This window comes from Myotis yumanensis, unplaced genomic scaffold (assembly GCF_028538775.1).
Source record: "Myotis yumanensis isolate MYYU_CA2020_CCGP unplaced genomic scaffold, mMyoYum1.0.hap1 SCAF_5, whole genome shotgun sequence".
In the NCBI taxonomy this organism is placed as follows: Eukaryota; Metazoa; Chordata; class Mammalia; order Chiroptera; family Vespertilionidae; genus Myotis; species Myotis yumanensis.
Window position 1 is genome coordinate 85,240,121 of NW_027223756.1, and position 15,689 is coordinate 85,255,809.

The 15,689-nt window shown below is 41.8% G+C and overlaps 1 protein-coding gene across 1 annotated transcript in view; it reads right to left on the reverse strand.

Moving 5' to 3' along the window:
- Positions 1–15,689, reverse strand: part of LOC139011465 (adhesion G protein-coupled receptor E2-like) — a 78,146-nt gene that overhangs the window by 46,291 nt on the left and 16,166 nt on the right. The window contains exons 5-7 of the mRNA XM_070416999.1: positions 3,474–3,620; positions 2,104–2,250; positions 668–814 (exon numbers count right to left, since the gene is read on the reverse strand). Coding sequence (XP_070273100.1) covers positions 668–814; positions 2,104–2,250; positions 3,474–3,620 — 441 coding nt within the window. The remainder of the gene's footprint in view (positions 1–667; positions 815–2,103; positions 2,251–3,473; positions 3,621–15,689) is intronic.

Genomic DNA, 15,689 nt, shown 5'->3' on the forward strand with positions numbered 1-15,689 from the left:
GGCTTCCAGCCAGGGCTGCAGCGGCACTCATAGCTTCCCTTGGTGTTGTGGCATTGGGTGGATTTGTGGCATGAGTTTTTCCCCGAGGTACATTCATCCACATCTGAGGACAAACCAGAGAGAGTGTCAGGCCAACCCTGCATTCCCTGCAAGCAAAGCTCCTGCCAGTTCTCTCAAATTACACTCTGGACACCCGACTAAACCCTGCTGAAAAGCCACCTATCCCAACAGCATACAAAGTTGTGACATTTTCCACTGTAGAAGCACCATAAGCTTAGAGAGCCCCTGCAAGGTAGACAGGGTAGGACTGTGTGAGGGTGTGAAAGTGTCATCCCTAAGATGTGCCCTAACCTGTTGGGCAGGAGGGACGGGGGAGGACCTGTGATGGACTTGTAACCAGGGAGGCTGCCACACTGACAGCTCCCAAGTGCTGAGGCTGTGGGCTGCGGCAGCCCTGTGCCTAGAGCTGCACTCCTGCCCTTATTAGAACAGAATCTAAGCTCAGCCCTGCCCAGCCCAGTTCACCATCTCCTCACTGCCTGCACCGGGCACACACCATTGCTGAAAGTGTAACCCTTTCTCTTCCAAAGTCCTATGGCAGCTTCCTTTCAGGTGGCTCAGCCAAGTAAAGAAGATGTGGTTCTTTTATTGGATCTGAACTCCAAACCTTCACAGACGGTGCTGTGTGGGCCATTGGGGGACCCAGGAATAGGCTTCCAGCCAGGGCGGCAGCGGCACTCATAGCTGCCCTCGGTGTTGTGGCATTGGGTGGATTTGTGGCAGGAGTTCTGCCCGGAGGTGCATTCATCCACATCTGAGGTCAAATCAGAGAGATTTTCATGCCCTCTCTCCACTCTCTGCACACAACGCTCCTCCCTCTTCTCTCAAAGTACAAGAGGACACCCCCACTACACCCTGCTTAACAGCCTTCTAGTCCTACGTATACAAACTTGTGGTGACATTTTTCACTGTAAAAGCACCATAAGTTCAGAGCGCCCCAGCAAGGTGGACAGGACAGAAATGTGTGTGTGTGCGTGCGCCAGTGTCATCCCAAAGCTGGACCCCAACTTGTGGGGCAGGATGAACTGTAGGACGACCTGTGATGTTCTTCTAACCAGGGAGGCTGACACACTGATAGCTGCAACGTGCTGAGGCTGTGGCACCGTTGTGCTCGGTGTGGTACTCATGCCCTTATTAGAACAGAATCCGAAGCTCAGCCCTGCCTGGCCCAGGTGCCCTCTCCTATATGCCTGCACTGGGCACACACCATTGCTGACGGTGCTGCCCCTTCTCTGCCAAAGCACCTTATGGCAGCTGCCTTTAAGAAGACTCAGCCATGTAAAGAAGATGTTCATTTATGGGATCTAAAGTCTGAACCTTCCCTAACTGTGTTGTTAGGGCCATTGGGGGACCCACGAATCGGCTTCCTACCTGGGCTGTAGAGGCACTCATAGCTGCCCTCAGTGTTGTGGCATTGGGTGGATTTGTGGCAGGAGTTTAGTCCCGAGGTACATTCATCCACATCTGAGGATAAACCAGAGAGAGTGTCAGGCCTCCCTGCATTCCCTGCAAGCAAAGCTAATGCCAGTTCTCTCAAATTACACTCTGGACACCCCACTAAACCCTGCCGAAAAGCCACCTAGTCCGACAGTATACAAAGTTGTTGTGACATTTTCCACTGTAGAAACACCATAAGCTCAGAGCCCCCCCTGCAAAGTGGACAGGACAGGACTCTGTGTGTGTGTGTGTGTGTGTGCCAGTGTCATCCTTAAATGTGCCTTAAACTGTTGGGCCGGAGGGACTCAGGGAGAACCTGTGATGGACTTGTAACTATGGAGGCTGCCACACTGACAGCTCCCACGTGCTAAGGCTGTGGGCTGTGGCACCCCTGCACCTAGAACTGCACTCCTGCCCTTATTAGAAAAGAATCTAAGCTCAGCCCTGCCCAGCCCAGTTCACCATCTCCTCACTGTCTGCACCGGGCACACACCATTGCTGAAAGTGCTGGCCCATCTCTGCCAAAGCACCTTATGCCAGCTTCCTTTCAGATGGCCCAGCAACATAAAGAATTTGAGGTCCATTTATGGGATCTGAACTCCAAACCTTCACAGACGGTGTTGTGTGGGCCATTGGGGGACCCAGGAATCGGCTTCCAGCCAGGGCGGCAGCGGCACTCATAGCTGCCCTTGGTGTTGTGGCATTGGGCGGATTTGTGGCAGGAGTTTTGCCCAGAGGTGCATTCATCCACATCTGAGGACAAATAAGAGAGAGTTTCTGGCCCTCCTTCCACTCTTTACACACAACCCTCCTGCCCTTTCTCTCAAAGTACACCGAGGACACCCCCAGTACAACCTGCTTAACAGCCACCTGGTCCTACAGTATACAAACTTGTGGTGACATTTTCCACTGTAGAAGCACCATAAGCTCAGAGCGCCCCTGCAAGGTGGACAGGGCAGGACTGTGTGTGTGTGTGTGCCAGTGTCATCCCTAAGATGTGCCTTAACCTGTTGAGCAGGTTGGCCTGGGCAAGGACCTGTGATGAATTTGTAACCAGGGAGGTTGCCATACTGACAGCTCCCACGTGCTGAGGCTGTGGGCTGTGGGCTGTGGCACCCCTATGCCTAGAGCTACACTCCTGCCCTTATTTGAACAGAATATAAGCTCAGCCCTGCCCAGCCCAACCAACCATCTCCTCACTGTCTGCACTGGGCACACATCATTGCTGAAAGTGTTGCCCTTTCTCTGCCAAAGCTCCTTATGGCAGATGCCTTTAGGTGGCTCAGCAAAGTAAAGAAGATGTGATTCAATTATGAGATCTGAACTCCTAATCTTCACAGACGATGTTGTGTGTGGCACTGGGGGACCCAGGAATTGGCTTCCAGCCAGGGCTGCAGCGGCACTCATAGCTGCCCTCAGTGTTGTGGCATCGGGTGGATTTGTGGCAGGAGTATTGCCCCGAGGTACATTCATCTACATCTGAGGACAAACCAGAGAGAGTGTCAGGCCCTCTCTCCACTCCCTGATCACAAAGTTCTGGCACATTCTTTCAAATTACACTGAGGACACAATGCTAAACCCTACTTAAAACCCACCTAGCCCAACATATACAAAATTGTGGTTACATATTCCACTGTAAAAGCTCCATAAGTTCAGAGCACCTCTGTAAGGTGGACAGGACAGGGCTGAATGTCATCCCAAACCCTTGACTCCTACTGTGGGGCAGGACAGTCTATGGGAGGGCCTGAGATGGATTTCTAACAAGGGAGGTTGCCACACTCATGCCCTTATTAGAACAGAATCTGAAGCTCAGCCCTGCCCAGCCCAGTTGCCCTCTCCTCACTGCCTGCACTGGGCACACACTGTTGCTGAAAGTGCTGCCCCTTCTCTGCCAATGCTCCTTATGGCACCTGCCTTTCAGGTGGCTCAGCAAAGTAAAGAAGATGTGGTTCATTTATGGGATCTGAACTCCGAACCTTCACAGACGGTGTTGTTTGGGCCATTGGGGGACCCAGGAATAGGCTTCCAGCCAGGGCTGCAGCGGCACTCGTAGCTGCCTTCGGTGTTGTGGCATTGGGCTGATTTGTGGCAGGAGTTTTGCCCCAAGATACATTCATCCACATCTGCGGACAACCCAGAGAGAGTGTCAGGTCCTCCCTGCATTCCCTGCACATAAACCCTCCTGCCCCTTCTCTCAGAGTACATTCTGGACACCCCACTAAACCGTGCCTGAAAGCCACCTAGCCCGACATATTCAAAGTTGTGGTGACATTTTCCAACCTTAAAAGGACATTAAGCTCTTAGCACCCCTGCAAGGTGGACAGGGCAGGGCTATGTTTGTGTGTGTGTGTGCCAGTGTCATCCCAAAGCTGTGTCCCCTAACTGTGGGGCAGGATGGACTGAGGGAGGACCTGTGATGGACTTCCGATCAGGGAGGTGGCCTCTCTACAAGATGGACATGGCAGGGATCATAGTCTCCAGTTTATAGGTGGAAAATCCAGGAGGGAAACTGAGTCATGAGGGCTGAACTTCCTGACCAAGCCCGAATAGGCAGACCTGTTGGGCACCTCGTCCTGGGGCCAAACTGGAAATACAACTAAATTAGAGAACATTCACCTGGAATTACCAACTGAGGTCCAGCTGAAGATGTGACTTATAACAGGAAGAACAGTAAACACCTGGAGTCAGATAGGAAGAGAGAGGTTGCGAGAGGAGGCGAGCTGAGAGAGGAGGTAGCACTGTGCTATGGGGAGAATTATTCCCTCAGAAAATAGAAGCCAGGAGAACAGGCTGGGATCCACACACTTGTGGCGTGACCTGTGGCACACATATCATCCAATCAGCTATGAAAGGTAGCAGGGCTGCTGGCAGTATCAGAGTCTAGACCAGTGATGGCAAATCTCTGACACCTCTGACACACAAACTCATTTTTTTGGTTGATTTTTCTTTGTTAAATGGCATTTAAATATATAAAATAGATATCAAAAATATAAATCTTTGTTTTACTATGGTTTCAAATATCAAACAATTTCTATATGTGACAGGGCACCAGAGTTAAGTTAGGGTTTTTCAAAATGCTGACCCGCCAAGCTCAAAAGGTTCGCCATCACTGGTCCAGACCCAACAGGCCAGAGCCAGTGGGAGAGAGTGCGGCAATTTTGTTGCTTTTTATTTTTTTCTTTATTGATTAAGGTATTACATATGTGTCCTTATCCCCTCATTCCCCCCCCCCCCCCATGCCTTCACCCCCCTGGTGTCTGTGTCTATTGGTTAGGCTTATATGCATGCATACAAGTCCTTTGGTTGATCTCTCCCCCTTACCCTAACACTCCCTACCTTCCCTCTGAAGTAGTTTTGTTGCTTTAAAAAAAAAATCTCTAAACCCAGAGCACAGGAGTTTTCATTTGCAACTACACACCTGGACATTGGCACAGGGAGGGAGGCAAGGTCTTGAGTTGCCTGAGGAGAGGCTGGGGTGGGAAGCAGTGAAGGGAGACTTGGAAAAAACAGTAGCCAGGAGTCCTGCTTTGGGTCATTCATACACTTCCGAAATGGCCATTTTTCTTGGGAGGAGCTAGCTGCTTCCAACACCAGAGGGCAGATAAAGAAATAAACCCTGCTCTAGGTGATACAGCCTGCCACACCCAGAATTTTGAGCTTTCCTGAGGGAACAAAGGCAGAGGCCAAGTTTAAGGGTAGAACAGTCTCAAGGAGCCCTCAGTGAGCTGATGGGAGGAGGGGCCATCTGCCCCACTATTCTAGGAACCACACTGATAAAAACTCCAGGGTCCCAGATGACCACATTGGTCTCCATACAAGGATCTCTGTCCAGCCAAGGGCCACTCATGAAGGAGTAGCTCTGGGACAGGAAAACACACTCATCATATTCCCAGAAAGCAAAGGAGCACCTACCCCACTTAAAACGCTGCCAGAAACAGACTTTAGAGTGATTGAGATTGACAGCTGGCTGACAGGCCAAGGTGGGCAGAGGTGGAACTCAGAGAATCACGGAAGTATGCTGAAGCAGCCCCGGCCCTGGGTGTGCTAGGGGGAGGAAATGAAACATAAGAAACTTACTGAATGTGTTGGGGGGAGGGACTGCGGCCTGGAAAAAGTTACCGATTGTGTCAAGGGCAGGGACCATGGGAGAGAAAAATTGCTAATTATCTCGCTAGAAAAGCAATGTGTTATGATTGAACCCAGCCAGGTATGACCCTGCTCGTAAATTTTATGTAAACTTTTTACCCTGACAGTACCAGGAACGGCTAATGAACCGCTTTGTAGTTGGTTTTTTCTTTTTTTTCTAACACTGTGTAGTTGGCAATAAAAGATCTTGCTGCACACTTGGTCGGGGACACATGCTCCGAATCTCCTAGAGGGGGAGATAGGTGCTGTGGTCAGCTGGCCAGCTTAATAAAAGGCTTTTAAATTTAAATTCTGAGTCGGTGGTCTATCTCGTTGAGCCAACCCATAACATGGGCAACTAACAAACCTACTCCAGAGGGCAGATTGGCCCCTCATGCTTACAGCCAAGTCCTGTGGAGACAGACACAAGCGATAGACCAGTGCATTGCTTGGAGCTTCAATCAGGTTCCTAAAAGACAACTGACAGTACCTGACAGTAGTTAGCACCTAAGTACCTAACAGGAACCCAGAATTGGCAGACAAAACAAAAAAGTAGGGTCCTAAGCCAGCTCCCATGGGGCATTGAAACTCAACTGAAATGAATGACACTTCACTCCCCTCCCAACTTTTTTCTTCCTCTTTTCTCCTTTTTACTTCTCTTTTTATTCACCTTGATCCGTTTTAGTTTTTCTCATCCCTTTCCTTTCCTTCCCTTCCCCCCCTTTTAAAATTTATATTCTTTATCTCTCTGCTATATTGATTTGTAATTACTCTAGTCTCTGTTGTTTTGTTCATATATCTAATTTTCCTCTTTCCTGTTCCTATTCAATATTCTTTTCTCTTTTTTTTTGACTACTCAATTTTATTCTCTCTTCTCTTACTCTTCTTTTTCTCCTATTTTCTTATTTCACTTCCTTAATTTAGGTCTATCTGCTCTCTTCTTCTTTTCAATTTTTTTTGCTTATCTTCTCATTTCTTTTCACCCTCATAAATTCTAAACCGTGCTCATCCTATTCCTCTAATTCTTTATTCTCATTTTCTTTATTTAAGTTCTGTATTTACAGGTTCTTCCCCCTATTATTTGGTGTTTTTGGTTTGTGCTTTTTGTTTATTTGTTTGTTGTGTTGTGTTTTATTCCCATATCTTTTCTTTCCTTTTCTTTCTATCATTCTTGCTCTGTTTTCTCTTTCCTAATTCTCTTTTCTCTGGTGGTCACTTTTGTCTTGGCTATGAGGTTCTTGTGTACATTCTTGTTCTGTTTCTTCAGTTTCATTTTCTGTTTTTTTGTATTCTGTGCTGTTCAATCAGCATCTCCACAAAAGCTGGCACAACAGGTCAGAGGTGAGTCACATAATCAGACACCCTGAAAGGAGACTCCATCCACAAATGGGACAATAACATTCAAGACCCCACAAAAACAGGAGAATCCAAATGACTAAAGTAGGGTGTCTTCCTAGAACACCCAGCCCAGGAGATCTGAGAAACTGCACTACTGGATCCCATAAAAACACCTATTACATAAGACCAAACCAAATAATCTATGTGGTATAGCAATTTGACTTAATACATAGAAACAAATAAAGGAACAGCAAACATGGGGAGGCAAAGAAACAATCCATGAATGAAATAAAAGGAGGAATCACCAGAAAAGGAACTAAATGAAATGGATGAAAGTAATTTGTCAGATAATGAACTCAAAGAAATGGTTATAAGGATGCTCAAACATCTGAATGAGAATTACAGAAACTCAATGAGAAATATAAGGAGCTGAATGAGAAGTACATAAACTTGAATAAGAATCAAGAGAAAATGAAGAATGACATAGCTGCAATAAAGAACACCCTGGATGGTTTCAACAGTAGACTGGATGAAGCTGTGGATGGAATCAGTGAGGTAGAAGACAAGGTAGAAAAAAATACCCAAACAGAGCAACAACTGGATAAAAACAAACAAACACTAAAAAGCTGAAAACTTTAAGCCAGCTTTGGGACAACATGAAACAAAACAATATCTGCATAATAGGGGTGCCAGAAGGAGAGAAAGCTGAGCATAGAATATAAAACCTGTCCAGAAAAATAATGACATAAATGATCTCTTACTTGGGGAAGAAAAAAGTCACGCAAGTTCATGAAGCACAGAGAGTCCCTATCAAGATGGACCCAAAAGGACCCACACCAAGATACACCATAATTAAATGGGCAAATATAAAAGACAGAAAAAGAATCTTAAAGACTGCAAGAGAGAGACAGAAAGTTACCTACAAGGGATCTCCCATTAGACTATCAATGGATTTCTCAAAAGAAACACATCAGGCCAAAAGGTAATAGCATGAAGTATATACAAAGTGATGAAAATCAAGGTACTGAATCCAAGAATACTCTATCCAGCAAGGCTATCATTCAAAATTGAAGATGAAGTCAGGAACTTTCAGACAATAAAGGCTGAAGGAGTTTATTTCCACCAAACCAGCAATGGAAGAAATGCTAAAGGGACTGTTGTAAAAAGAAGAAATCTAAAGGGAGGGAGGAACACAGGCATAAAGAATAAAAATGGCAACAAATGAGTACCTATCAATAATAACCTTAAACATAAATGGATTAAATGTTCCAATCAGAAGGCAAAGGGTAGCTGAATGGATAAGAAAACATGACCCATATATATGCTGTTTATAAGAGATCCACCTCAGAACAAAGGACTCATGAAATCTGAAAGTGAAGGGATGGAAAAGTATTTTTCAGGCAAATGGAAATTTTAAAAACTCAGTGGTAGCTATACTTATATCTGACAAAAGAGACCTCAAAGTGAAGGTCATCACAGGAGATAAGGAAAGCCACCTCATAATACTAAAACGATCAATACAACAACAGGATATAATTCTGGTAAAGATATATATACCCAAACATGAGCATCCAAATATATAAAATGTATTTCTGGAGGATACCAAGGGAGATATCACAGAAATACAATCATAGTAGGGAACTTTAATATCCAACTGACAAAACTTGATAAATCTTCTAGACAAAAAAAATCAACAATGAAACAGCAATCCTAAGTTATACACTCGAGCAGATGAAACTAATTGACATATTCAGAATATTCCACCCCAAAGCTACAGCATATACATTCTTCCCAAGTGCACAAGGGGCATTTTCAAAGACAGAACACATGTTAGGACACATGCTAAGTCTATACAAATTCAAGAAGATTGAAATCATATCAAGTATCTTCTCAGACCACAATGACATGAAATTAGAAATCTAATTTCTAATAAAAGCACCCAAAAACAATAAAACATATGCAGGCTACAGAGCATGTTATTAAACAATGAGTGGGTTACCAAAGAAGAAATAAAAAACATCCTGGAAACAAATGAAAATGAACACACAAAAATCCAAAATCTATGGGGCACAGTGAAAGCAGTCCCAAGAGGAAAATTCATAGCACTATAGGCCTATCTCAAAAAACAAGAAAAGCTCATAAGTTATCTAAACTACAACTTAAAGAATTAGAAAGAGAACATCAAGAAAAGTTGAGAGTAAGTAGAAAGTAGGAAATATATGACACGGAGTCCAAAAACAAACAAACAAACAAACCACAAAAACAAACAAACAAACAATACAAAAGATCAATAAAACCAAGAGGTGGTTCTTTGAAAGAATAAACAAGATTAATGAACTTCTAGCCAGACTCACCGGGAAACAAAGAGGACTGAAAATCAGAAAGAAAAGAGGTGAAGTAACAACTGACCCCACAGAAATACAAGGGATCATAAAAAAAAATACTATGAACAACTTTATTCCAACAAACTGGACAACCTAGAAGAAATGGACATATTCCTAGAAAAATACAACCTTCCAAAACTCAATCAGGAAGAATCAGAAAACCTTAGTAGGTGGATCACTACCTATGAAATTTAAGAAAAAAACAACAACAACAAAAAAACAAAAACAAAAAACAACAAACTTCCAGCAAACAAAAGCACTGGTCCAGATAGTTTCATAAGGGAGTTTTAACAAATATTTATTTGGTTATTTATCAAAACAAAAATAACATCTATCCTCCTCAAATTATTTCATACAATCCAAGAGGAAGGAACACTTCCAAGTTCTTTCTATGAGGCTAGCATTATCCTAATACCAAAACCAGATAAAAACACTACAAAGAAAGAATTACAGGCCAATATCACTGATGAACATAGAGACTAAAATCCTCAACAAAATTTTTGCAAATCAGATCCACCAATACATGAAAAAGATCATACACAATGACCCAGGGAGATTTATTCCAGTAATGCAAGGCTGGTACAATATTCACAAGTATATAAATGTGATACAGCACATAAACAGATTGTAAGACACAAATCACATGATCATATCAATTGGTGCAGAAAAAGCATTTGACAAAATACAACCCCCTTTTTTGATAAAAACTTTCAGCAATATGGGAATAGGGGGATCATACCTCAAGATAATAAAACCCATGTATGACAAACTTACAGCCAATATCATATTCAATGGGCAAAAATTAAAAGCATTTCTCCTAAGAATAGGAACAAGACAGGGATATCTGCTTTCACCACTGTTGATCAACATAATAGTGGAAGTCCTAGCCATAGTGATTGGACAAGAAGAAGAAATAAAAGGCATCCAAATTGGAAAGGAGGTAGTAAAACTCTGATTATTCACAGATGGCATGATACTGTACACAGAAAACCCTAAAGCCTCCACCAAAATACTACTAGATTTAATAGATGAATTCGGAAAAATAGCAGGATACTAAATTAACACCCAAAAATCCATGGCGTTTTTAGTCACAAATAATGAACTCTCATAAAGAGAAACTAAAAAAATAAACCCATTTACCACTGCAACAAAAGCATTAAAATACTTTGAAATAAACTTAACCAAGGAGGTAAAAGACCTGTACTCAGAAAAGTACAGGATGTTGAGAAAAGAGCTAGAGAAAGATATAAACAACTGGAAGAATATACCATGTTCATGGATTGGTAGGATAATCATCATAAAAATGTCCATACTACTCAAGGCAACCTATATATATTTTTTTTTTTTTTGGTCTAGAATAATTTATTTATTTATTTATTTTTATTTTATTTTTTATTTATTTATTTATTTTTTATATAAACAGTATTCCCTTCATTTATCAGCTTCATACACATATTCTCAGCTTTAAAACAGCAATTCTTTTTTTTTTTTCGCTAAAAGTATTACAAAGTGTATTACATAAGTGTCCTTTTTCCCCCCCCCCCCCCCTTGACAGACCCCTGCCCTCCCTTACCCCCCAGTGTCTTATGTCCATTAGTTATGGTTATATGGATGCATACCAGTCCTTCGGTTGATCTCTTAATCCCCTCCCTCCTCCCCCCCAACCCTCCCTGGCCTTCCCACTGCAGTTTGACAATCAGTTTGAGGCAGCTCTGCCTCTGTATCTATTATTGTTCAAAAGTTTGTAATGGTCTTTATTATCCATGAATGAGTGAGATCATGTGTTATTTTTCCTTCATTGACTGGCTTATTTCACTTAGCATAATGCTCTCCAGTTCCATCCATGCTGTTGCAAATGGTAAGAATTCCTTCTTTTTTACAGCAGCATAGTATTCCATCATGTAGATGTACCACAGCTTTCTAATCCATTCATCTACTGATGGGCACTTAGGCTGTTTCCAGATCTTAGCTATGGTGAATTGTGCTGCTATGAACATCGGGGTGCATATATCCTTTCTGATTGGTGTTTCTGGTTTCTTGGGATATATTCCTAGAAGTGGGATCACAGGGTCAAATGGGAGTTCCATTTCCAATTTTTTGAGGAACCTCCATACTGCCTTCCATAGTGGCTGCACCAGTCTGCATTCCCACCAGCAGTGCACAAGTGTTCCTTTTTCTCCACATCCTCTCCAGCACTTGTCGTTTGTTGATTTGTTGATGATGGCCATTCTGACAGGTGTGAGATGGTACCTCATTGTTGTTTTGATTTGCATCTCTCGGATGATTAGTGACTTTGAGCATGTTTTCATATGTCTCTTGGCTTTCTGAATGTCCTCTTTTGAAAGGTGTCTATTTAGATCCTTGGCCCATTTTTTGATTGGATTGTTTATCTTCTTTTTGTTAAGTTGTATGAGTTCCCTATAAATTTTGGAGATTAAGCCCTTATCAGATATGACGTTGGCAAATATGTTTTCCCACGAGGTGGGTTTTCTTGTTGTTTTGTTGATGGTTTCTTTTGCTGTGCAGAAGCTTTTTATTTTGATGTAGTCCCATTTGTTCAGTTTCTCTTTAGTTTCAACTGCCCTAGGAGCTGTATCAGTGAAGAAATTGTTTTGGCATATGTCTGAGATTTTGCTGCCTTTGTATTCTTCTAGAATTTTTATGGTTTCCTGTCGTACATTTAAGTCCTTTATCCATTTTGAGTTTATTCTTGTGTATGGTGTAAGTTGGTGGTCTAGTTTCATTTTCTTGCATATATCTGTCCAATTTTCCCAACACCATTTATTGAAGAGACTATCTTGGCTCCATTGTATGTTCATGCCTCCTTTGTCAAAAATTAATTGAGCATATTGGTTCGGGCTAATTTCTGGACTCTCTATTCTATTCCACTGATCTATATGTCTGTTCTTGTGCCAGTACCAGGCAGTTTTGAGAACAGTGGCTTTGTAATACAGCTTGATATCTGGCATTGAGATCCCACCTACTTTGTTTTTTCTCAGGATCGCTTCAGCTATTCCGGGTCTTTTTTTATTCCAGATGAATTTTTGGAGAGTTCGTTCTAGATCTTTGAAGAAGGCCATTGGTATTTTAATGGGAAGTGCGTTGAATTTATAGATTGCTTTGGGTAGTATGGACATTTTAATGATGTTGATTCTACCAATCCAAGAACATGGTATGTTCTTCCATCTGTTTATGTCTTCCTCTATCTCTTTTTTCAACGTCCTATAGTTTTCTGAGTAGAGGTCTTTTACCTCTTTAGTTAAGTTTATTCCTAGGTATCTTAATTTTTGGGGTGCGATGGTAAATGGGATTGTTTTTATAATCTCTCTTTCTGAAAGTTCACTATTGGTATATAGAAATGCCTCGGATTTCTTGGGGTTAATTTTGTATCCTGCTACATTGCCAAATTCATGTATTAAGTCTAGTAGTTTTTTGATGGAGTCTCTAGGGTTCTGTATGTATAATATCATGTCATCTGCAAATAAGGACAGTTTTACTTCCTCTTTTCCAATTTGGATGCCTTTTATTTCTTCTTCTTGTCTAATTGCAATGGCTAATACTTCCAGGACTATGTTGAACAGGAGTGGAGAGAGTGGACATCCCTGTCTTGTTCCTGTCCTTAGGGGAAATGGTGTTAGTTTTTGTCCATTGAGTATGATGTTGGCTGTGGGCCTGTCATATATGGCTTTTATTATGTTGAGGTATGATCCTTCTATTCCCACCTTGCTGAGAGTTTTTATCAAAAATGGGTGTTGGATTTTGTCAAATGCTTTTTCTGCATCAATTGATATGACCATGTGGTTTTTTTCTTTCAATTTGTTTATGTGGTGTATCACGTTTATTGATTTACGGATGTTGTACCATCCTTGCATCCCTGGGATAAATCCTACTTGGTCATGGTGTATGATCCTTCTGATGTACTGCTGGATCCGATTTGCTAAGATTTTGTTGAGGATTTTGGCATCTATGTTCATGAGGGATATTGGCCTGTAATTCTCTTTCATTGTGTTGTCTTTACCTGGTTTTGGTATTAGGGTGATGCTAGCTTCATAAAATGTGTTTGGAAGTGTTCCATCCTCTTGGACTTTTTGTAGTAATCTGAGGAGGATAGGTTTCAGTTCTTCCTTAAAAGTTTGGTAAAACTCCCCTGAGAAGCCGTCTGGTCCTGGGCTTTTGTTTGCTGGAAGCTTTTTGATGACTGCTTCAATTTCTTCCATCGTTATTGGCCTATTGAAATTTTTAGATTCTTCCTGATTGAGTTTTGGAATGTTGTATTTTTCTAGGAATTTGTGCATTTCCTCCAGGTTGTCTAGTTTGTTGGAGTAGAGTTGTCCGTAGTATTGTTTAACAATCATTTGTATTTCTTTGGGGTCTGTTGTTATTTCGCCTCTATCATTTCTGATTTGGTTTATTTGGGACCTCTCTCTTTGCTTCTTGGTGAGCCTGGCTAGGGGTTTGTCAATCTTGTTTATCCTTTCAAAGAACCAGCTCTTGGTTTCATTGATTTTCTGTATTGTTTTTTTGGTCTCTATTTCATTGATTTCTGCTCTAATCTTTATTATCTCCTTCCTTCTGCTCACTCTGGGCTTTTCTTGTTGCTCTCTTTCTAATTCTTTGAGTTGTAGAGTTAGATGATTAACTACCATTTTTTCTTGTTTTTTGAGGTAGGCCTGTAGAGCTATAAACTTCCCTCTCAGGACTGCTTTCATTGTGTCCCAGAGGTTTTGGATTGTTGTGTTTTCATTGTCATTAGTGTCCAGGATGTTTTTAATTTCTTCTTTGATGTCATCGGTAACCCAATCAATATTTAATAACATGCTATTCAGCTTCCAAGTGTTTGAGTATTTTGGGTTGTTTTTATTGTGGTTTATTTCTAACATTATGCCATCGTGGTCTGAGAAGATGCTTTTTATGATTTCAATCTTCTTGAATTTGTGGAGACTTTGCTTGTGACCCAATATGTGGTCTATTTTTGAATATGTCCCATGAGCACCTGAGAGGAATGTATATTCCGCAGCTGTGCGGTGAAGTGTTCTGAAGATGTCAATTAAGTCCATCTGATCTAGTGAGTCATTTAGGATTGCTGTTTCTTTGCTGAGTTTTTGTCTAGCGGATTTATCCAGTGATGTTAGTGGTGTATTAAAGTCCCCTACTATGATTGTATTGTTGTCGATCTCTCCCCTGATACCTTCCAGGAGTTTTCTTATGTATGTGGGTGCTCCTGCATTGGGTGCATATATGTTTATCAGGGTTATATCCTCTTGTTGTATTGATCCCTTTAGTATTATGAAGTGGCCTTCCTTATCTCTGGTTATGGCCTTCACTTTGAGGTCTATTTTGTCGGATATAAGTATTGCTACCCCAGCTTTTTTTTCATTTCCATTCGCCTGAAAGATATTTTTCCATCCCTTCACTTTCAGTCTGTGTGAGTCCCTTCTAATGAGGTGGGTCTCTTGTAGACAGCAAATGTATGGGTCATGTTTTTTTATCCATTCAGCCACTCGATATCTTTTGATTGGACCATTTAGTCCATTTACATTTAAAGTTATTATTGAAAGGTACTTGTTTGTAGCCATTTCTATTTTTTTGTGGCTGCTTTCTTTCTGGGCTTTTTATTTCTTCTTTTTACACCAGTCCCTTTAGCATTTCTTGCATTGCTGGCTTGGTGGTGATGAACTCCCTTAGCCTTTTTTTGTCTGTGAAGCTTCTTATTTCCCCTTCAATTTTGAATGATAGCCTTGCTGGATAGAGTATTCTTGGATTCAGTCCTTTGCTTTGCATCACTTTGTAGATTTCCGTCCATTCTTTTCTGGCCTGATGTGTTTCTGTTGAGAAATCGTTTGATAATCTGATGGGGGACCCTTTGTAGGTAACTCTCTGTTTCTCTCTTGCAGCCTTTAAGATTCTCTCTTTGTCTTGTACATTTGCCATCGTTATTATGACGTGTCTTGGTGTCGGTCTTTTGGGGTTCATCTTGCCTGGGACTCTCTGTATTTGTGTAACTTTTTTCTTCCCCATATCTGGGAAGTTTTCTGTCATTATTTCTTCAAATAGATTTTCTAATCCTTGCTGCTCTTCTTGTCCTTCTTGCAGCCCTATTATGCGTATGTTACTTCGTTTCATGTTGTCCTGAAGCTCCCTTAGGCTCTCCTCCTGTTTTTTAATTCTTTTCTCCAGTTGCTGTTCAGATTGAGCTTGTTTCTCTGCCTTATCTTCTAACTCACTAATTCGGTCTTCTGCTTCTTCTAGTCTGCTGTTGAAACTTTCCATGGTGTTTTTGATTGTAGCTATATCACTTTTCATTTCTTCCTGATTCTTGCATAGGTTGTTGATTTTCTCATCCAT